Below are 25,170 nucleotides of genomic sequence, written 5' to 3'. Positions count from 1 at the left end.
TATCATAACGGTATTGTGGGTATGCAAAGGAATGTCCTTTTACTTAGGGGACACATGGCAAAGTACCAGGGGTATTAAGATGTTTGCACTTAACTATCAAATGGCACAGAACAAAATACTTATGCTTACATGTGTTTGTCTATATACATGTATACTCGTATGTACACATGTACATATATATATAGGAAACAGTATATAGGTGTTCACTCATTCAACTTTTCTGTACATATGTTCTTTTTAACTTTAAAGAATAATAATGGTATTTTGTACCACCAATGGTATCTTGGATTTCAAAAAACACAGTATAGCTTTAAAATCAATAAACATGACATATTGCTTGGTTACTACTTACAGATGATGGAGGTAGTACATCCGTCTCAGTAGATTTTACAATTGGAGATGAAAATCTGAATATAGGATGGCCAGTGTTGTTTGAAGAGGTCATTTGTACCTGTGTTTCCAATTTATTAAAGAAATACAAAAAGAGCTTTTTAGAAAAAGAAATTTACTCCCAATTTGGATGCCTTTTATTTCTTTCTCTTGCCTGATTGTTCTGGCTAGGACTTCCAATGCTATGCTGAATAGCAGTGGTGATAGGGTCAGCCCTGTCTCATTCCTGAACGTAGAGCAAAGGGCTTCAGTTTTTCACCGTTAATGAGCGGAGGATTTGTCATATATGGCCTTTATTATGTTCAAGTATTTTCCTTCTATACCCAGTTTATTAAGTGTTTTAATCATAAATGGATATTGTATCTTGTCAAAGGCTTTTTCTGCATCTGTTGATATAATTGTAAGATTTTTGTCTTTTCTTTTGTTTATGTGGTATAGCACATTGATCGATTGGCATATGTTGAACCATCCTTGTGCCCCTGGGATGAACCCCACTTGATAGTGATGTATGATCTTTTTAATGCATTGTTGTATTCGATTTGCTAGAATTTTATCATTTTTGCATCTCTATTAGAGAGATTGGTCTGTAATTTTCTGTTTTTGTATTTTCCTTATCAGGTTTTGGTATCGGGGCAATGTTGGCCTCATAAAATGAATTAGGAAGTATGCCTCTTCAATTTTTTTAAACAGTGAGGAGGACAGGTGTTAGATCCTCTTTGAATGTTTGGTAGAATTTACCAGTGAAGGCATCTGGTCCTGGACTTTTGCTTTTGGGAAGGTTTTGGGTGACTGATTCAATTTAAATTTACAGATTGTTGATTGGTCTATTTATATCCCATAGGGGCAGGGCGACAGTAGAGGGTAAAGGGGGTCAATATATGGTGATGGAAGGAGAACTGACTCTGGGTGGTGAACACACAATGTGATATATAGATGACGTATTACAGAACTGTACACTTGAAACCTATGTAATTACTAACCATTGTCACCCCAATAAAGTTAATTAAAAATAAATTAAAATAAAGAGAGAAAAATCTTTAATACGTACTTTAAAAAAACGAGATTTACGATAAAATAGACCTTAAGTAGATTAATTTTTCCAAAAAACGCTCAAAGCAAATATTTTCCCTTTTAGATTTAAATACCACTTTTTAACTTCTGAAAAATAAGTTCCTGCTATAAAATCTTGGAAGAGGCTTCCTCTTACAAGAGAAGTATACATTCTTTTGGAAATGGATACTTGTCTAAAGGAGAACAATAACATCTATAACCATACAAAAAAAAGTAAAAGCCAAGAAAAAAAGCACAAAAATTTCAGGAGCAGATTAAATCTACTGATTCCACTTGAGAAATAAAAACATGAATCTATTCTTTTAGGAGAAAAAAAAAGTATCTTCATTGAAAACATTGTTTGGGAAAAAATGTACAATCACCACTTTAATGCACTGCATAAGAATTGACAAACATTCCCATTGTAACGTATCCCATAATAATGTACATTAAAGAAAAGGAAAACATCATTTCCATTTTTCTCCTCTTACCCTAAGTTATTGGTTTCCATTAGCGAAAATTTATCACTGCTTTAAACTGAATATTAGATTTTTAAAAATAAACAATAAGAACAAAAATCACCTCTACCGTATAATGGTTTGGTACCTTGCTTGTTAATGACTGTGCAGGACTAATTGGTGATGGTGAAGAAGTCATCACAGATGAACTGAAATTGAAGGAAGGCAGTGAAGAACTGGAGATGGGTAGACTGATTCTCGGTAATACTGGTACTTGCATTTCCTAGAACACAGTATGTTTTATAATGATATAGTTCAGCTTTTCTGTCATTCTTTGATCTTTATAAACATTTTCAGGTAGAATTTATATACTTAGAGGTAAATTTAGAACATGAGAGGGCAGCACCAAGCAGTGTTGATTATAACGTGAGCTCTTGAATCAAAAAAACTAAAAATCTGAATCCCATCTGTGCCACCAGCCAGCCATATGACAGTGACTCTTCACCAATTTCCTAACTGGTGAAAATGTGGGAAAAAATAATATCACCACAGTTATGGACGGAATTAACATGAAATACAAAATTATATGCGGTCTCGGCATAAAGCAAGCAATAAATACATGTCAGTTCTCATGAGTTTGGAGAACTGCCTTGCTTTTCAACCCAATATAGTAAAGGCCACCCCCAAGTATCAAATGACCCAGATTAAGAACAAAAAGAGTTCCACTTCTGCTAATAGTGGGACAGCTCGTATCTGACCAATGCTCTGACATAATAATTACAAACTCTGGCCAAAATATTGAAAACAAACATCTGAAAATGTTAAAGTATAATTCACAACAAGAAGAAACTGGAGGGGAACCATCTGGAAGAAAAGAAAAGCATTGAGTGAGCTTCCTATTCTCTTTATGAGTTGGGGCCACTGGACACTTGAAATGCACAGAGAAAACAGCAAATGTGTTGGTTGAAGAATCAGAGGACACACTAAGTGACCACAGCAGCTAGAAAATGACAGGAGATGCATGACTGAAGAGCCACAGAAGGGGAGTCCCGATCTGCATGGCAGCTGCCCAAATACCTGGCAGACCTGTAACTACATGAGTGGAAGATGGACGGACACCCAACAGCCAACTCAGACTAAAGAGTCTCGGCTGCTGCCCACCACAGAGGAGACAGGGTTTGAGTTCAGGTAAGTTCACTGCCACCAAAGCAATCTGAATAACATCAAATGGATGCAGTTTATTATACATAAACCACACCTCAGTAAAGTCAACCTCCCCTCAAAAAAGGAAAATAAAGACAGTTTCAGATAAAAGAAATCTAAGAGAATCTGTTTCCATGAAACCTGCTCTACGAGGTCTCTGGGGTGAAAGGAAATGATACCAAACAGAAACTCAGATTTCTGGAAAAAGTCAACATGAGAGAAAAACTTTAAAACATTTTATTCTCCTTATTTTTTTTTTTAAAATGTAACTGTATAAAGCAAAAAGTATATGCTGTGGGTTTATAGTCTATCTAAATGTAATACAAATCACAAGTACAGTATTAACTGCAAAGGAAGAAGGGTGGTAAATCAAACTAGAAAGTTGCAAAATTCTTAAATTTATACAAGTGGCACATTATTAACATAAAAAAAAGTATGAAAGTTAAGGACATACATCCTAATCTCAAGGCCTTTATCCAACTATATCAATAATTACATTAATTATAAACATTCCAAATAAAAGGCAGAAATATATAAAAAGGGAAGACTCAACTATATGCTGTATAAAAGAGACTTACTTTAAATATAAAGACACAGGTTGAAAGTAAATGGATGGAAAAGATAGAACCTGCAATTAGTAAGCCTAAGAAGATGAATGCTTGGCTATATAAATACCACATAAAGCAGATTTCAAGAAAAATTATTATTTCAAAAGATTAAAAAAATACATTTAGTAATACTAATGGGCACATCTCTAAGGAGCCACAGTAGATGTTAGGTGCAGGGACTCAAAATACGTGAATTGAAAGTTGATAATATAAGGGGAAAAGAAATTTATACCAAACGAAAATTGACAATTTTAATTCATATCTCAACACTTTTAAGACTAACCAGACACCAATCCTCCAAAAAACAGATTCAGCAAGAACATTTCTTGTGTTGATCTTTCTGATCAAAAAAATACTATCAGTCATATTAACTGACTTTTATAGGACACTACAACACCCAACAACTACAGAATATACCTTCTTCAAAATTCATAAAGCAAACCATACACTGAGCTATAAAACAAGTCTGGATGCATTTTAAAGCATTAAAGTCATGATTAAACAGTGCTAAATAATCCACGTGTCACATGAGAAATCAAAAAGGAAAAACATAAGCACTATTGTAATCTTCTACAAGGTAACAGGATAATTTCTTTGCAACTTGGTAAGAGGCAAAGAGTCTTAGGATACAAAGAACAGTATAAGTAATGGGAAAAATATATCTAAAATTCAGACTGCACAAAATTTAGAACATCTGCTGATCAAAAGTTAATGGTAAGAAAATGAAAGGCAGGCCAGACTAGGAAAAAAATATCTGTAAGGCCTGTATCAGACAAAGTACTTGTGTCCAGAATTTATAAACAGCTCCTATAGTTCTATAATAAAAAGATAACCCAAATTTTTAAAGGGCAAACGTTCTAAAGAGAGACCTCACAATGGAGGACATGCACGTGGCCAAGAAGCACATAAACAAGAACACATTACTAGTCATGAGGGAAACGCACAGTAAAATTACAATGCCACAGCAGCATACACATAGCAGAATGGCTACAGTTTAAAAGAGGACAACCAACTACTGATAAGGATGTAGAGTGACAGAAAGGTTCACATACTGTTGGGGGGACTTTAAACTATTACTCGCACCTTCACTTGCAGGTATTTACCCAAGAGAAATAAACACATATCTACAAACAGATACAAGAATGTTCACAGCAGCTTTTCATAAGAGTCAGGCAGAAAACACGACACACTGAGTAACTGTACTGATATGAACGTTTAGAACAAGCGAACCCAATAGATGGTGAGAAAAATGAGAATACTGACTGCCCTGGGGCAGGAGGCAATAAGTATTGACTGGGAAGGAACATGAATGAATTCTCTGCAGGACTGGAAATATTCCACAGCTCGGCAGGCTTTGGGTTACACAGGTGTAAACATCTGTCCAAGTCATTCAATGGTACACCTAAGAGTTTTACAATTCACTAATGTAAATTCTTCCTTAATTAAAAAACAATGCATATATAACTGTAGTGTGTGCAATGTATGCCTAAGAATTTGGGGATAAAGTATATTCATGTCTTAAATTAAATGTGCAATGCATCCAGAACATAATAAGATGGATATTTATTTGATAAAGCAAATAAAATATTACAATCTTAGTGCTTGGAATATGTGTGTCCATTGCACAATTCTTTCAACATTTCTTCTGTGTGAAACTTATAATCAAATCTGGGAGCTGGGGCAGAAAAACAAAAGACACATTTAGGTATTTCTGTGGGGATGTTTCTTCCCATCTCCAACCTGTAGCCTTATTTTCTTCCCTTTAGACCCTTATAACACCTGGACACATCAACTAAATAATCTCGGACATACTGCTTCTTTATATATTGACCTTGAACCAACTCTAAATTTGATTCCGAGTCTCCATAATTTTAATTGGTTGATCAGAAGTGGGTCCCACAAATCTGGGAAAAAGAAAGTCAAGAATTGTAACTGGATGCTTACAGATACCTCAACTGGAACACAACCACTATCAAATATGGGACTTACTATATATTAACTTTATACCTTTACTTGGGTTATTTCACATGAGGTAAACACTATTGCTGTGGATAAGGAAACTGAGGCATGGAGATATATGGCACAATATCAGATAGCTATTAAATAGCAGGTGTCCTACAGACACAAGGTAAATACATTATTCTTATCTCCACTTTAAAAGAGTAAGAAATTGGGCCGGCCCGGTGGCTTAGGCGGTTGGAGCTCCGAGCTAACTCCGAAGGCTGCTGGTTTGATTCCCACATTGGCCAGTGGGCTCTCAACCACAAGGTTGCTGGTTCAATTCCTCGAGTCCTGCAAGGGATGGTGGGCTCCACGCCCTGGCAACTAAGATTGAACATGGCACCTTGAGCTGAGCTGCCTCCCGGATGGCTCAGTTGGTTGGAGCACATCCTCTCAACCACAAGGTTGCAAGTTCGATTCCTCCACTCCCGCAAGGGATGGTGGGCAGCGCCCCCTGCAACTAAGATTGAACAATGCACCTTGAGCTGACCTCCCGGATGGCTCAGTTGGTTGGAGCGCGTCCTCTCAACCACAAGGTTGCCAGTTCAACTCCCGCAACGGATGGTGGGCTGTGCCCCCTGCAACTAGCAACGGCAACTGGACCTGGAGCTGAGCTGCGCCCTCCACAACTAAGACTGAAAGGACAACTTGAAGCTGAATGGCACCCTCCACAACTAAGATTGAAAGGACAACAACTTGACTTGGAAAAAAGTCCTGGAAGTATACACTGTTCCTCAATAAAATCTAGGGGAAAAAAAAGAGTAAGAAGTTGAAATACAAATAGGTAAACTGTACCTGATATGGTAATATAAAGCAATTAAATTCCCCAAATTCAGTCTTATTATATACTACTTATCTTCTCTGAATCAATGAACTTTTTCATTATGAAAACCAGACTGGTATCACAGCAGAGGCACAATGCCAACATTTAGTGACTACCACTCAATCCTTATAAATTCTGGAATCTAAAATAACGTGATAACTAAAATACACGTTTACTACCTCCTATTTCAAAGGGTTATCTTCAATATAGAATTTTATTCATCTGATACGCGTAGTGAGTCAAAAGTCAATACCTATTAAGTATAAATAAGATCTGAAAGTAGCATAATTTGCTTATATTCCGTTAAAAATATCGTCTATTTGACCTTTCCCTAAAGACCATTAAAATACCCACAAAAATTAGTCTTCGATCTCTTATCAAACATTACCACTAACTATAAATGAATTAAGAAACCAGTGACATAAACATATTTGACATCTGAAACAAATACGCACAAAAAATAGCACTGGGTACAAACTAAGTAAGGAAGTACTATCCAAACCTATTCTATCCAGACAAAACAACACAGGGTAGGCAGAAACATTAGGGTAGCCACCCATTTAGTACCTCTTTCCTCAGAAATGTGGAAAGTGTAACTCCAGGGTGGAACACAGCTAGGTACAGAAGTAGCTGAGGCATCCTGGGAAGCGCAATTGGCAGTTGGCCATAATGGACAGAGGGGAGCCCAGACAAGGGAGGAGGTGAATCAAGGTCTGGGGAGCTAATTTTCATAAAACTCCTAACTCTATACCAGTTAATAAGAGCGTGTATAAACAAACAAAGAATTGTATACTTAACCAAAATCACACCCAAAATGTCTCAATACAGCAAAATCACATGAAACACAAATCTGCGAAAGGGCTAAAATTGAGCTACAGGTGTCAACCTGAGTGTGATTCAGTGAAAGACCTTAGAAATTACATCTTTAAAAACTGACACTGTAGGGAAATAAACAAAATTCACAAATGTGTCATCAGGCAAACACCAAACCAAGCTTATGTTTTTCTCATACAGAGACAAACTTTAAAAATTTACGGCCACTAATTTACTGAGAAATGTATAAACTTGTCTAAACAGCAAGCTCATGCTACATAACTCGATATTAATTTCCATATGTAAAAAAGGCAAGACAAATAACTTGTTTCTTAAATGTAACTATGTCTACACAGAGCTTTAATGACAAAAGAAAAGTGATTTAATAACTACAAAATTTTATACAACTTATAACCAATACCATTCAGACATCTTCTGTCAAGATGTTATAATACATTGATACATTCATTCCCTCCCTTTGCAACACTCCAGCCCAGCAACAAGTAGAAACTAAGGGAAAAAAAGACCCTCAAGACCAGTAACTGAGCCAAGGCCTCCAACATAAATATCACAAGAGGGCCCTATGGTAGAAAGTCCAAACTGCCAAACCAATCATGACTCTGTTCAGTCAGAGTTCCAATGACAAAGGTGCTAAATAGGAAAAGAGGAGATGAAGAAAATAAAAAACAAAGACCTCCAACTAAAAGTAAGCCAGCAAAGGAAAATACCAATAGATATGAAGAAAATCAGTACTAATACATGCCACAATTTGAATCTAAACATGAGTTTACCTTCAACAGAAACTGTTACAAGATTTCCTACTTAAGGTCTAAAAATTTACTTCTAAAAACCTCACACGTTAATGAGGAAGTCACAAATGAAACTTAATTAGACACAAATGACACATAAAAGCACTATGAACCAAAACTTAAATGACCCAGCTAAGCTGAAATTCATTTATAAAAAGACTGAAACGAGACCTGGGTTCACCTGAAATTAGGGAGAAAACAAACACAGCTACCTATAGAAAGAACAATTAAATTAAACAATCTTCAGTTAGTCTGTATCTTTTCCAAACTTTTATGTTCAAAATGTACAAATGACTCTTACCTCATGAGAAAAAAACACATAAAAAGAAAACCGACATGGCTAAGAAACTCACAAAAAGATGTCCCGTTTCCTAGTAAACAACACAACGCAAAATGAAACTCCACTGGTGTGCCGCTTCACTGACATCACAGCGGCAAAAGTTTAGAAATAAACAAAATCAGTACTTTATGGACAAGGAACAGCAGAGCTACGCACCGTCATGTGGAAGTGGGAAGCTGTAAAACTACCTTGAAGAGCAATGAGGCAACACATCACAGATCCGAAGGTGTGTATGACCCCCTATAATCCAACCCCATTCCTAGATAAAGAGCCTACAGAACAGACGGCATTTTTGCCCAGGGAGACGTTCCCCTCACTACGTATTAGGAATGGACCCAAATGTACCCTGCAGAACGAATTGTGGAAATCTTCTTACCGGATAAATATGTAACACTAAAATTCAATAACTTCAAGTTACCTTTCACGACACTGATAAATTTCATAATATAAAGAAAAAGGCAAGTGAGATGAATACACACAATATTAATCCATTTAAAGACATTTCAGAAATAAGCAAAACCTAATTATGTAATAATATTCTGAGGGTCAAATAGTTTCAGTTGCAATTCTGTTTGGACGAATTATGGCTTTTTGATGATACTCATAATTATAGGTGCTAGGTTAGGTTTTCTGTGTTGTCACAGTGAACATGACTTAAAATTTAAAAGCCTGGTAGTTTAAAACACACACACACACACACAATTTGAAGGGACTGTTTCAGTGGCAGGTTAATCTTGTGCTGGGTCACCCCAAAGCCCACCCCTCCACACCTCCCATCCCCACCACAGCGCACCAAGGCCTTTAATAAACATCAACAGTATTGACTATATAACCTACCTCCTCCTCTGGGGGTTTAGTTACCACAATGTGTGTTCTCTCCCATTTCATCTTGCCACCTCCACTATCTACTCCAGAAGATAAACCATTGGTTGCAGATATACTGAAATTTGGGGGAGAAAAACCACTAGGCAAAAAGAAAAATTAAAAAAAAGAAAGGAAAAGAAAAGAAAAGAATAAAGAAAAAAAAGAAAGGAAAGAAAGAAAATTAAAACAGATGATATATTACTCTGGTACATAATTTGTTAACTAACTGATAACTGAAAAATTAGAGAACTGCTAACAATTAAGAAAACAAATATATAGCTGAATGTGATTTTAAAAGTTGACAAGTGGGGGCCGGCCCGGTGGCTCAGGTGGCTAGAGCTCCATGCTCCTAACTCTGAAGGCTGCCAGTTCGATTCCCACATGGGCCAGTGGGCTCTCAAACCAGTGGGTTGCCGGTTCAATTCCTGGAGTCAGGCAAGGGATGGTGGGCTCCGCCCCCTTGAGCTGAGCTGCCCCGCCCCCTTGAGCTGAGCTGCCTGGATGGCTCAGTTGGTTGGAGTGTGTACTCTTAACCACAAGGTTGCTGGTTCGACTCCCGCAAAAGGGATGGTGGCTGTGCCCCCTGCAACTAGCAAGGGCAACTGGACCTGGAGCTGAGCTGCGTCCTCCACAACTAAGACTGAAAGGACAACAACTTGACTTGGAAAAAAGGCCGGGAAGTACACACTGTTCCCCAATAAAGTCCTGTTCCCCTTCCCCAATAAAATCTTTTAAAAAAAAGTTGACAAGTTTTCTCTCTACCTATAACCTCATTGTGTGCCTCCTGGTGTTTCTTGTACCCTCCAGGGACTATATTCAGAGTGTCACAGGGTTAGCCATGGATTGGGTCTCACGTAATTTATACAGGATTGGTTCAGAATTTGATGAAACATAAATTAATGTGGCAGATAGATGGCTCTTTGAAAATAGCTCAATTATCCGTGGAATCAGTAAGCCACAGGGTCTCGCAACTCACCCAGTCAGAGGGAAACTCTACTAGACAAATGGAAACACAAATAACATGGCAAACATGGGTGGCAGTTATGACAGGAGTGTCTTTCAGAATCATACATAACTAGAGATGCTGTACGGATAGACTATGTGGAAAATAAGCTTTATTGGAGCAATTCCCGAAATGGAACCTTAAATACATAAAACCTAGATGGCAGTAATTTTAAGATAATGAAAGAAGAATTAAGCAAGGCTACAGCCCTAACCATAATGGGCATACTTCAAAGATATTCCAGGTTCAGTTTTAGACCACAGCAATAAACCAAATGTTGCAATACAGTGAATCACGCTAATTTTTTGGTTTCTCAGTCTGTATAAAAGTTATATTTACACTATACTATAGCCTATTAAATGTGTAATAGCATGGTCTAAAACAATATACATACCCTAATTTGAAAATGCTTTGTTGCGAAAAAAGGATAACCACGAAAAAAAGGCTAACAGATTATTTTTTGTGTAGTGTTTTTATTTTTCAACCTTCCTAACCTTCAAAAACACTTACGTGAATCAAATACAGGCCTTACAAATTAAATACAAAGTTCAGTTATAAAGATGACATTACCTTTCTTGTTCTCTGTTTTGTCCTGGTGTCATATATTTTTTCATTTCCAGTCTAGAAAAAAATGAACACACCATATTTAAATGCTTGCTTATTTGTTTTCTTTTCCTTCTGTCTGTGAGATTTAATATTTGGAATCAGGAATTTCATGGTTTAAAGTTAACGAATCCTGAAACTTGTAACTTATATGCTACCTTCTGAACAGTAAACAAGACTAAGAATAATTCACATAAACATAAAATATCCATGAGCTAAACTGTGCTTTGAACAAAATGGTAGTATACAAACACAATACCTACTTACCTACCACAAAAATACATTTATTTATCTCTTGCTAGGGCCCATTAAACAAGAAAGCAAATTTAGAAGGATATTCCTTTTGAAATGATTCTCTGAAACTTAAAAATTCCTCCACTTGAAGGAATCAGAATTTCTTGTAGAAATGGCTGTACAAGGTAGGGCCAGAAATTCACAAGAGCCTGGATTACTTTAAAATATCAAAAAGCAACTGCATGTTCAAAATTAATGGGGAAATATCAAAAGGACATGAGAGTCAGTTTGAAGGCCAAATACAGAACAATGTGAGCGTATCAAAGTTATGAATGAAGGAATAAAACCTCTTGAATGTAAGAATTCAAACTGACTTTAAAAATAAATGCATAAATACAGAAAAGGAAATTATTCCTACAGAAGAGAGCCAACTAATAAATGTAGAAGGAACAGTAGAATTAGAAAATGACACTGTGGGAATTGACATAATAGACTCAGGCAAAAATCATCAATAATGCTAACACGAGTGGGTGAAAAGGACATTTATGTGCTCAAAGTTATCTCCCCACAAGAAAGTTACTAATAATAAAAGGTAAAATAGTCACTTCACAGTGGACAAATCCCACTGACACCACCTTCGGTTATGATCACACTGCCGCAAATTGGATGAACTGACAGCATGTGCCTCCTACATGATACACTGAGAAGAGCTCAGCATCCATTCTGGGGTATTACTACCAAAAGTACACAACTGGAATCTAATCAGGAGGAACATCAGCCATCCCCAAATCGCAGGACTAGCTACACCGTAACTTGTACTCTTCAGTAGTATGTATGTTGTGAAATATCAAAATAAAAAACAAACCCCCACAAAATCTCTAAGGGACTGTTGTAGACTAAAACATCATCTTGGATTCTTTGCCTTTTGGCTAACTGGCAACATCTAAATAAAACCTGAAGATTTACTTACAGGTTTACAATGTAAAGTTTATTTACAATGAATATTTACAAAGTTTATTTACTATGTAAAGTTTCTGATTTGATAATTGTTCTATAGTTATATAAAAAATTACCTTGTTTGTAAAAAAAACACAGAAAAACATAAAGCAAATGCAGGAAAAGGTAGAGTTCTTAAAATTTTTCTTAAAAGTCGAAATCCAAAATTATTTTCAAAATACTCTTTAAACTTTGATAAAGCAAATGTGACAAAATGGTAATTACGACAGTTGAATCCAGATAAAAGAGTAAATGGGTAAGCATTGTATTATTCTTTCAACTTTACTTTGAAAAATTTCAAGAAATGTGGTTCTTATGAAGATCAAATCAGATTCACTACATGGAAGTAAAGGCAAAAATAGTAAAATGCTATGTAAAACCAAAAAATATACTATAGTTAATGTCACAAGAAAACCAACAAACCCAGAATATGGAACATTTTATAGGATAACTGGTCTCTTCAAAAACAAATGTGTCTAGTAATTCCACTCCTAGATATAGAACTTAAGGGAAATGAAAGAATATGTCCACAATAAACAAAAACACAACTTGTACACAAAGTTCATACATTACACTGAAAAAGTGAAAATAACCTAAATATTCCTCAAATCATGACTAGAGAAACAAAATTTGGTATATGCAAAAAATGACATTATTCAAGCATAAAAAGGAATGAAGTTCACATACTTGCTATGACATGGATGAACCTTGAAACTATTATGCTAAGTGAAATGAGCCTGTCACAATTAACCCGAAATTTTATGAATCCATTTATATGAAATGTCCAAAATAATCTACAGAGACAGGTCAGTGGTTGCCTAGGGCTGGAGAGATACGAGTGAGGGATCAAGACAAATGGGTATGGGCTTCTGGGGGGTCGGGAAAATGGAGATGGAAATGTTCTAAAACTGATTGTGGTGATGGCTGAACAACTCTGAATACACTAAAACCACAGAACCATATACTTCAAGTAAGTAAATGTTTGGGAATCTGAATCGTATTCCAACAAACCAATTATTTAAAAATACAAACAGTGTGCTGAGGGGTAAGGTTTCAGGTCTAGAAAGGCAAAACCGAAAGTAATGTGCAAAATTTGCTTGGATTTGGTTAAAAAATGCAGCTATAACCACCTTCTGAACGTGCACGAGATATTAGATAATATTAGAAAGGAACTGGCACTAGTTTCTTACATGTGATAATACAGTAGAAATCACTTAGAAAATGCATGCCAAAGCACTCAGAGATGAAAGATGTGATATTGGGAAATTTACTTGAGGATAGTCCAACAACATACACATAATACGCAGAGAAAGCCAATCTGGGGAAATTATTTAGTCTAAACCATGAGTACATACTAGTGCTTACTAGCAAATGCTAATTTGGGATTTGGTTAAGGTGCCAGCCATTTTAAAGCCATACCCATTCGTAATCATCACTAATTCACAAACTGTACGCATTGTCTACTTGGTAGACTGCAATGGTACAGTGCTTGTATTTTACATTATTCTTGTTCATTTTCATCAATACTTGAAGACAAGTGAAAATAAATACATACTCACACTGAGTTTTTTATCTATTCTTTGATTAGTCTTCTTTAATTCACCCGATGGGGTCAGAGATGGTTTAAAATAAATAATTCGATTTGCTGCTATGGAGACTGGCTTTGGGATCATTAGTCTCTGAACAGGAGGATAATGAGAATCCACCTTATAGGTAAAGAGAAATCAAAAATGAACTTTTATGTTCACATATATAAGTGGTGCTCAGCTAAAAATTATTTGACAATAGCGAATGTGACCTAGAGACTGAGTGCTTCCTATAGAAACACTCAGGGGATGCAAAGAAATACTAAGAGGAAAACTGATAGTAAAAGAACCAAGGGGTGTGTGTGTATTTTTATATATATATATATATATACATACACATACATAAAATTCCAGAATGGTTTTATTAGGCTATTTTATTCCATACGTAATAATTTGTGACATGCTTGTGCACATACATAAAATGGGAATAATATTTAAAACGATTCCATAATTCTAATCTTTTCTAGGATGAATTTCAACTATAGAAACTAAATATAGAATCTAAAATTGATTTTCAAACATTTCCCCCCAAATTACTATCTAAATTTTCTGCAGCTGCAAACAGAAAGCTTTACACTAGGTAGGAAAATATTTTAATGGCTAAAAATGTGAGCAAATCTCTCTCCAATTTAATGTTCCTCTGCTGTGATTAAAAACCAAACCAAAAGTCTTACAACTAAAATCTTATTAGTAAAGCAGTGAGAATTCCAAAGCTTAGCATGAATTGGCTTTATTATCTAGGTTCACAAGTGTTTTGTCAACGGTCTCTTGCTACACGGAATCACAATAAAATCCTGTAGGTTTGAGTCTGAAGCCAAGTGCTTCTCCTCTGTCCACAGACTGTAATACTAGGACTATGGGCCTTTCCCTCAGCAGCAGCTGTGAACATCACTGGTTTCAGGGCAAAGACTCTGAGGGTAACTGGCCTTTCCCTAAATCCTCACCACCAGTGTGATCCTACAACTCAGTGACACAGTCTGTTTTGCAGACTCTTCTGATTATATCTGTGAACCATGAACTACAATGTTGTGTTTTGGCTCTAAAACTTCCTAACACCCATTAATAAAATTTTATTGGTACTACATACAAACAATAAAATTTTTATTTAGAAGAACATCTATTATGGCACGATTTTTTAAATTTACTTCTTTTTGAGCAATCTGATATAAAATAGGAGTCTGAGAAAAGCAGCTAATAGGGTTATATTCATCCCATCACAGCACCTAATAATGAATTAATTCCCTATTGCCTGATTACAAACATCCAGATAATTCTAAAAATTGAGAATTATCTCAAGGAAAAAACTCAAATTTTTCTGCTCAGAATTTCAGTAAAAATAATTATAATTCATCAGTTTGTTGAATATGGTCCCCAAATTAATTCAGAGATTTATAATAATTTTATTCAATTACTCCTTAGTGAACTAACTAGGTGTTGTAATAAATGCTTCCACAAGTAGGGATCTGGGAATCTGTTTCCCCTGAAGGACACTTTACTAGCCCCAAATATAACAGACAAAAAATATACCTTTTTAACCCTAGCTATAGAGCATTTTATTTTTTCCCACAAAGATAATTTTAATGAAATAAAATACAATAACAAAAAGTATTATTAAGATTATAATGTATATTCTACTTTTTATTAGCTGTTATGTTGGAACAGTATTTTGAGCTGACTGATGGAAGATAACTATAATACATTCAGCGAGCACTGAACATCTAGTTACAAAACATTTCAAGCTCTGCTCACTCGCTCTTTATCCAAAGGTGACAGTTACTCATAAAGACTGCTGAGATGCTGAAGATGGGAGTGCCAAATACCCCCAAAATACTGAATGAGCATCTACTACATATACAGCAATATGCTAAGTTAGGCGCTCACAAGAGGAACAAAGTCAAGGAAAAAAATCTTATTTTTCATACATGTTCCCTAATGACTATCAAGTAAATTCAATTTGTGTATTTATTGACTTAATAATAAATAATGCAAAATTTCTGATACTTTACATAAATAAATGCTGAAAAAGTCATACCTTTTCCCTTTTGGCCCAAAAGTCTGTGGTGGTAACTATTCCAGTCCTATCAACAGGCTGATAAAACAAAATACTATTAGAATAGATGGCAAGAGTTGAGAAATAAAACTTTCATCACCAATATATAAAAATAAATCTGATTTAAAAAGTTTAAAAATCAACTTACAGAATTCAGTGGAGAAGAAACAGATGGAATTCTTTTTGCATCCTGTAAATATTGAAATGATAACAAAATTAAGATTTTCCACTAAACTCAAATTTTAGAACTGTTGCATTTAATTGTGATTTTAAAAATTTACCGCTAGAGGACTTGACATCTTCTCTAAAGACTGTAATATTCGCCGAGCTGTTGAACTAGTCACACCATAGGACTGTGCATTGAGTTGCTTAGCTTTCATCTGTCTTCTGACTGGTGCCTAGAAAGTAAACTTTGTATTATCTGTTGGAAATGTGAACTCTACGGCACATATTTTAGACTATCAAAATATTTACAACACAGAACGGATGTCTGAAGTGAAATAGGATCAATGTGTTAACAGCAACTTCTCTCGGGGTGGTGTCATTAATCATATAGTCAACCTTTTTTCTTTATGCCTTTACTGAAAATCCATCTGTCTAGCTGAGATATCACTTTTACAATCAGAAAAACGTGGTAAGACAGCATGCACCACTCTACAGATCTGTCAGCTACGAGTATATTAAATGGGAAAAATGAGATAACTGGTAGAACATTCTAGCATTACCTTCATCTGCTTATCCCTGATATTTAAACCAAAGAACACTAAATTAAGGAGAGAGGTATTAAAATATTAGTTATTTCGGGTATTGAATGGTATTGAATTACAGTAAATTCCAAGATAACTAAACAAAGAGACTGTAGACTCTACTGAAATGTAAATTAAAAATTTAAACATATTTCATGTTTCTCCAATTTTAATAGAAGAAAAAATTTAAATACACAGGCTTTCTTAATAAATGGCATTTTAATTTTCTAAAATTTGAGTTAAGGATGCAACCTTGTCAAGAATAGACAAGCACCCTTTAATACAGAAACAATGTTTACAAACTCCAATAGAAACACTTCCTTTTCTCCAGAATGCATTACAACCTTTCAATAACCAAGTGACTACCATGAGTCAAAGTACTTTGGTAATGCTCAATATACAAAAGATATAGTATCATAATCAAATTACAACCCAGTTTCTATAAATAGCTGATAACATCTGAAAAACTGAACCATAACTACTTTAAATAATGTTTCTCTATATGATACCAAACATTCATTATATTTTCAGAGTACCTGCAATATTCTACATCAGTTTTACTAAGAATTTTGTGACCGTTAACAATTTCTGTTTAGGCCAGTGTTTTTAGCAAACACGAAGCAACGTTAAAATTCTCCAGGAAAACCTTCTTCCCAGGTCCCGCGCCCCACCCAGTCAGCTGAGCTGAGGCATTGGACATGGAGCAGCTGAGCACAGCAAACACGAGGTTTGCTCTGGACCTCTTCTACACCTTGGATAAAAACAATTCTACTGGCAACATCGTCTCTCTTATTGGCATTTCATCAGCACTACCCATGATCTTTTTGGGGACCAGAGACGCTACTGCAGCACAGGTGTCCAGATTCTTTATTCTGATACCATTGAGGAGATTCATTCAAGACTTCAGTCTTAATACTGATGTCAACAAGGGTGGAAGCTGTCTATATTCTCAAACTTGCTAATAGGTTATACAGAGAGAAGACCTATAATTTCCTCCCTCAGTTCTTAACTTCAACTCAGAAAAAATATGGTGCTGAAATGGCCAGTGTGGATTTTCAACACACCTCTGAAGATGCAAAAAAGGTGATAAATAAGTGGGTCAAAAGGCAGACAGAAAGGAAAATTCCACAACTGTTGGCTGCAGGTATGGTTGATAACGTGACTAAACTTGTGCTAGTGAATTCTATTTCTAAGGAAATTGGCAAGAGAAATTCATGAAAAAGGTCACAAGCAATGCACCATTCAGACTGAATAGGAAAGACACAAAAATAGTGAAAATGATGTACAGAAAAAGAAATTTCCATATGGCTACATCCAGGACCTGAAGTGCTGTGTGCTAGAACTACCTTACCAAGGCAAGGAGCTCAGTATGATTACTGTGCAGCCAAATGACATTGAGGACGAGTACACAGGTCTAAAGATGGAAGAACAACTGACTTTGGAAAAACCGTGGTGAGTGCACCAAACCTGAGAATCTGGATCTCACTGAAGTCAATGTCTGCTTGCTCAGGTTCAAGCTGTAAGAGAGCTACAACCTTAACTCTCACCTAGCCCACCTGGGATCTCTTTAAGAGCAAAGATGATCTGTCTGGCATGTCAGGAGCTAGAGATCTTTTCATATCAAAAATCATCCACAGATCTTTTGTGGCAGTGAATGAGGACGGCACACAGGCAGCTGCCGCCACAGCAGGCATCACCATTTTCTGCATGCTGATGATGTCAGAAGAAAATTTTGTGGTCGACCATCCATTCATTTTCTTCATTCGACACAATCCCTAAACTAACATCCTGTTATTAGGCAATTTTCTTCCCCTTAGGGACTATAGAAATACAAGGCCAACCTCAGAGCTTTATTACCTACACTTTCGATGATGACCATTTTCATATATCTTTACCAATAAAACTACCTTCTGAAACCAAATCTTTAATTTCCTTTGTAAGGTCAGCTCTGTTGGCTGTTTAAACCCATTAACTTTGGTATGAGTATCTTTTTCCTTTTTTTATATAGAAAAATTTCAGTGATTATTTCTGAATGCATCAATCACATCTACATTCTTGACAATGTAATAATCTGTGGAACTGCTATACTCTGACAGCCTTGAGAAGCATTATAATAATGTAATTTATTTCAAAGATAGATTTTTGGAAGCTACAATAGAGAGACACTGATTGTGGAAGGGAGACTTCAAAAAGATATTCAATTGAAATATAGGATAGGGCCCCAGTTATAAAGACAAATTTGTCTTAGCTAGTGTTTCTGACACTTTGTTTATAGGTTAATATTCTATTACAGCCCTTCAGTTTTAAAACTATCAAAAAGCCATCTAGTGATAACCTGCCTTCCCTTTTTGTATTCTCCTTTATCCTACCAGATCGGCAGTTTGTGTGGGGGCACAAGGAGTCAAGAGGTGGGTATCTTACCATAAAGATGCCAAGAAACTACAAAAGGAAAAATGTAGTAGGAGAAACCATTAAGCAAACAGGGGATGCAAAGATCTCACTGTTAACCAACTTCTTATATGTTTTCTTTTCTTTTTTTTTTTGGCTGTCGGCTGCTCACGCTGGCTGCCAGCCACTCACGGCAGCACGCCACTCACGGCAGCACATGGTAGCCCACAGCAGCTCTCACCAACCTCCAGCTGCTCACAGCAGCCCAGCTCCAGGAAGAGCTGTTGTTCACAATCTTAGCTGTAGAGGGTGCAGCAGTCACTGGCCCATGTGGGAATCGAACCGGCGACCTTGGCGTTAGGAGCACAGCGCCCCAACCACTTGAGCCACGGGCCGGCCCCTTATGTGTTTTCTGATAAAGGCTCCTGACTTCCATCAACTGATACAGGTTGTTATGGTAATGGGACATCTTTATAGAATGCTATCCCATTTAAACAAGCATCAGTGGTGGGAGATTGGGATGAAGGGGAGCTTTTTGATTAATATAAAACTTTGTCAAATATACTTCTTGGTATGGGGCTTAAAATGCTGCATTTTTTTGTTCCCACAAAGCTTGTGGGCTGGATAATAAAGTTTCCTAAGATTTTGACAGCCAAAAACAAAAAAAAATCCTCTAGGCCAATATGACAGTCTTTCCTGTCACTAGATTCTACTGACCACGGGCCTATCAGGGCCTTACTTCACTAATCCATAAAATGGAAATGAATCAGAGTATCTTTCACGTACCTTCCAACTCTCACTCTCTAGGAAAGAAGGAAAAGCAAATAGATTCATCCCAAATGTCAACAATAAACATCTGCAAACTTGTGTTGAGAATGATTCTTATGCTGTCTCAGGACTCAGTATTAGAAAGTCTAGGATTCGATATATGAAACAGAGGAGGAAGTAGCAGGAATAGACTCTGACTTGGGACTAGTCTATGAAACATAGGATTGCATCATCTTATCTTGTACTAACATGCTCAACTATTTTAACTGTAAAAAAATAAAAGTATAATAGTATTACAATCCAGTGTAAGCTTTAGAAAAAGCTACATGTGTGACTCCAAGATCTGTTAACACTTTTTGAAATAAAATACTGCCCTTCATGAACACTCAGAAATAAGACTCAAATTACTGTTAACTATTTATGAAAGTATCCTCTATTCAGGAAAACAAGAAACTACTCTAAGGACAGGACAGATCTTCAAATATACATTTTTCTATGCAATTTCTACATCTGTCATAGATTGTCATCTTCACACGATGACCTTCACAAAAGTCTACATGTTTAACAGCATTAATATTCCTCCAGCTTTAAAATGCCAAACTCTGGAACAAAATAAGCACCATTAACAACATATACACAAAACAGAATTTTTATGAGCTTCAATAAACTCTTAGGACACAACATAGAATGCTACAATTTACCTTAAGTTGGTATTATTTAAAAAGCTAGCAAATCAATTTCCAATTTTTCTCTGCTAATATATATGTAAATGTAATTCATTTTATATATGACCTTGCTAAACTCGTTTATAAGTTTTCTTGTAGTTTCTTCAGATTTTCTATGTAGATAGCATGTTGTCTATGACTAGGAATAATTTCATTTCTTCCTTCCCAATATGTACACCCTGTATTTCTTTTTTCTGGCATTAGCTAGGACCTGCAGTACATTTAACAGCAGCAGTTGAGAGCAGACATTCTTGTTCTCTTCTTAATCTTAGGAATAAGTAGTCAGTTTTTCACCACTAGTATGATACTAGCTGAAGATTTTCTGTAGACACAATTTATCAGGTTCAGAAGGTTCCCATCTGTTCCTAGGTCTGTTGAAAGTTTTTAATCACGAACTGATGTTGGATTTTGTCAAATGTGTTTTATTCATTTATGGAGACATTCATGTAGTTTTTATTCCTTGTTTTAGTTGCATGGTAAATAACGTTAATTTTCAAATGCTGAACCAACCTTACATTCCCACGATGTACCCTGTGTAATTATGATGTAATATCCTTTTAATGTATGCTGTAATCAATTTGCAAATATTTGTGGAGAATGTTTGTTTCTATAAGTCATGAGAAAAACTGGTCAGTACCTTTCTTATAATGTTTTTGGTTTTAGTTACCAGGGTAATGTTGGTTCCTGAATGTGCTGAGAAGTGTATGGTAAAGTTTGTGGAGAATTGGTATTATTTCTGTCCTAAATGTTTGGTAGAATCTCCAGGGAAGTTATCTGGGCCTGAAGTTTTCTTTCCTAAAAGGTATTTTAACTATGAATTCAATTTATTGAATAGGCTACATATAGGTATAAAACTAACAAAATATGTGCAAGGCCTGTGTGATGACTGTTACAAAACACTGATAAAAATTTTAAAAGACCTAAATAAATGGAGAAACATATTGACTTTATGGATTAGAAGACTCAATTTCGTTAAGATGTATATTCTTCCCAAATTGGTCTTCAGATTCAATACAACCCATCAAAATCCCTGTAAACTTTGCAGAAAACTGACAGGGTGATTATAAGATTATGAAAAAGCAAAGGAACTGGGAAAGCCAAAAGAAGCCTGAACAAGAACAAAGTTTAAGGACTCACAGGACCTGATTTCAAGACTTTACTGTAAAGCTATAGTAATCAAGACAGTTCAGAGTTGGTGAAAGGATCAATTCACAGATCAATAGAAAAGAATGGGAAGTCCAGAAATAGAGCCACAATATGGTCGACCGATGTTTTAAAGGTGCAAAGGCAATTCAATGGAGAAAGTATAGTCTTCTCGACAAATGGTACTAGAAAAATTGAACATTCATATGTTAAAAAAATAAATCTGGATCCACACCTCATGCCACTTACAAAAATTATCTCAAAAGAAGCACAGGCCTAAATTAAAACCAAAAATGATAAAGTTTCTACAAGAAAACAGGAGAAAATCTCTGTGACCTTGGGTCAGGCTAAAATGTCTTTGATACTACATTAAAAGCATCAATCATAAAAGGAAAAAAAAAACAATATAATGAATCTTATCAAAGAGTAATTACCTTCAAAAGACACTGTTAACATAAGCCAGAGAAAGGGGTAAAATATTTGCAAAATATTTTATACTTATCTAGTAAAGGACTTATACCCTGAGTATAGAACTCTCAAAACTCAATAAAAGAACAACCCTATTAAAAAATGAGCAAAATATCTGAACAGATATTTCACCAATGAACATCTATGATGACAAATAAGCTCACGAAAATACTTTCATTGTCATTAGGGAAATGCATATAAAAAGAAGAGCAAGTTGGAATGGCTACTCAATACCTATGAGAATGGCTAAAATAACAAACAGAAAACAAAAAACTGACAACCACCCAGTGCTGACCAGAACAATGACATTACCATTGAGAATACAAAGAGGCACCAGCCAGTTTGGAAAACAGTTTGGCAGTTCATTATAAAGGTTAATGTATACTTATCATATGACCCTGCAGTCTAACTTCTAGGTATTTACCCAAATAAATGAACATCAATGTTCACACCAGATGTCAATAGCAGGGCCGGCCCGGTGGCTCAGTTGGTTGGAGCACGGGCTCTCAACCACAAGGTTGCCAGTTCAATTCCTCGAGTCTCGCAAGGGATGGTGGGCAGTGCCCCCTGCAACTAAGATTGAACACGGCACCTTGAGCTGAGCTGCCACTAAGCTCCCGGATGGCTCAGTTGGTTGGAGCGCGTCCTCTCAACCACAAGGTTGCCGGTTTGGCTCCCGCAAAGGAGGGTGGGCTGTGCCCCCTGCACCTAGCAACGGCAACTGGACCTGGAGCTGAGCTGCGCGCTCCACAACTAAGACTGAAAGGACAACAACCTGAAGCTGAACGGCACCCCCCACAACTAAGATTGAAAGGACAACAACTTGACTTGGAAAAAAGTCCTGGAAATACACACTGTTCCCCAATAGAGTCCTGTTCCCCCGCCCCAATAAAATCTTAAAAGAAAAAAAAATGTCAATAGCAGCTTTATTCACAATTGCCAAAAATTAGAAACAACCCAAGTGTTCTTCTCACTGGGAAATGGATAAACAAACTGATTATGGCTCAGCTATAAGAAGGAACTAACTGTTCATATATGCAAAAATATAGATTGATCTCAAATACAGTATACTAAGTAGAATAATCCAGATTCAAAAGACTACAGACTATTATTAAATTTATATGACATTCTGGAAAAACTGAAAATACAGGGAAATACAACACACCAGTGGTTGCCACAGGGTAGATGTAGAAAGAGAGGCTGACTACAGACTGAGATACAGAAGGCAAAATTTGCGGATGATGAAAAAGTTTAATTATTTTGACTGCAAAAGTGGTTAAACAATTATATGTGTTTTGTGAAAATACACTCTAATCAAGAATAAATTTTACTACATGTAATATATACTTCCATTTTTTAAAGGAATTAATCATCACACTTCTTAAACATAAACACACACAAATCTAATGTATAACATGTTCACTTAGGTCTAAAATGATATACATATAGTCTATAAATGAAAACAATATTAGTATTAGGTTGGTGAAAAAGTAATTGTGGTTTAAAAGGTTAAAAATAATTGCAAAAACTGCAATTACTTTTGCACCGACCTATATTACCAACTTTTATCATCATACCACATAACTGAACAAAAATCCTATCTGACTGCCAATAGATACTCATCAGATTTAAAAAAAAAAAAAGCAAAAAACACTTTATCAGTTCCATTCAAACCAACCTGATATGGTGTGTTTCGTACTTTAGGCTGTCTGACAGCTGCAGCTGCCCCACCATACATTGTTTTTCCAGGATAAAAAGGAGAATCTCCAAGCTGACTTGTTTTAAGGATCGAAGAATTCCCAATTGACTGCACAAAAACACAATGGTAAATTATAAGAAATAAATACTCAAAATTGATGTGACTGAATCAACTCGAATTAGTACTCACAGAGGAAAGTGTTCCAAAGGCTGATACGTTAAATGCTGGTTTTTTGGAGCTGGTGGCAGTGTGCTGTGAAAATGAATGAGAACGTTCAGCCTCTGGGGACCACAGATGTGGCACTGAAGTGTTCTTTGAAACAGCTATATCTGAAACAAAAATATGTAATGCATAGTATTAGCACTAATTACAAGACCCTAGATTTTTCAAAATAGAAAATGAAAATTACAGCTAAGTACAGAAATAAGTTATCCCATGAAATTTAATTTTATTACCAAAATTATTTACAACCAAATGCCAAGAATACCTTTATCAGAAGCTCTTGAGGAAAAACCACTGGTAGTTGAGATGTTGTCATCATCATGCTGAGAGGTAGAATCTTTCATTTCCTTTACAAGGGAAAATCCAGAACTGCCAATTGGGAATGCAGAGGATGTGGAGGGCTGACAGTGTAATGCAGGAGATTCCAACAGGGAGAAATTCAGATGGCTCCGATGAAGAGAAGGCCTCGTTAATACATGTGGACAATTTGAAGCAGTACTAGTTGTTGAGGGTTCTTTTAAAAAAAAAAGTATTAATATTATGAATATATAACTTTAAAAAAGCAATACACTATCATGACAAAATGCTGTTTATACTTTGAGAAAACATGCTACACAGTGGATATAGCTTCAATTCAAGTCACTAAGCCTCCCTTAAGGCCAATTTAAGATATTCTTTAGCCAAACTAGGTTTCAACTATCTGAAATTAACTTACCTAACTTAGTGTCAAAATACATTTCCGTGAAAACATAACAACCACAGTTCGTGATTTTCTGTGAATTGGTATCAGTATAACCCATTCATCAAAAACAAAATCAAAGCTAAGTCATAAAACAAAGTCTATCCCTCTAGAAACAACCATAATTAAATTCATATAGCCTCCCCGAGAATTTACGTTAGTCCCCCTTTTATCCTTGAGTCACAAATTCCACGACTCCCTAGTGGACGCCTGAAACTGCAGGTAGTGCCAAACCCAATATATTATGTTTCTTCTTATACATACATACAAACCTATGAAAAAGCTTATTTTATAAATTAGGCACAGAAGAGATGGACAGTGACTAATAAAATAGAACAATTATAACAATATACTGTCATAAAAGATATGTGAATGGGGACCCCTCACTGAACTCTTCCTATAGGCTCAGGGCTTTCTGGGACAAAACGCAGCCGTCACTTG

General features: G+C 36.0%; 1 protein-coding gene and 1 pseudogene across 1 annotated transcript in view; one reads left to right on the top strand and one right to left on the bottom strand.

Moving 5' to 3' along the window:
• The window catches only part of LOC109453333 (nuclear pore complex protein Nup153), a 75,416-nt gene that overhangs the window by 32,895 nt on the left and 17,351 nt on the right, over positions 1-25,170 (bottom strand). The window contains exons 3-13 of the mRNA XM_074335192.1: positions 24,256-24,504; positions 23,958-24,097; positions 23,748-23,876; positions 16,113-16,229; positions 15,980-16,021; positions 15,814-15,870; positions 13,747-13,901; positions 10,933-10,983; positions 9,333-9,459; positions 2,047-2,181; positions 353-451 (exon numbers count right to left, since the gene is read on the bottom strand). Coding sequence (XP_074191293.1) covers positions 353-451; positions 2,047-2,181; positions 9,333-9,459; positions 10,933-10,983; positions 13,747-13,901; positions 15,814-15,870; positions 15,980-16,021; positions 16,113-16,229; positions 23,748-23,876; positions 23,958-24,097; positions 24,256-24,504 — 1,301 coding nt within the window. The remainder of the gene's footprint in view (positions 1-352; positions 452-2,046; positions 2,182-9,332; positions 9,460-10,932; positions 10,984-13,746; positions 13,902-15,813; positions 15,871-15,979; positions 16,022-16,112; positions 16,230-23,747; positions 23,877-23,957; positions 24,098-24,255; positions 24,505-25,170) is intronic.
• Positions 17,276-18,449, top strand: LOC141572488 (leukocyte elastase inhibitor pseudogene; annotated as a pseudogene).

This window comes from Rhinolophus sinicus, linkage group LG06 (genome assembly GCF_036562045.2).
Source record: "Rhinolophus sinicus isolate RSC01 linkage group LG06, ASM3656204v1, whole genome shotgun sequence".
NCBI lineage: Eukaryota > Metazoa > Chordata > Mammalia > Chiroptera > Rhinolophidae > Rhinolophus > Rhinolophus sinicus.
Note: the sequence above shows the minus strand (reverse complement) of the source record. Positions and strands in the feature narration are given on the sequence as shown.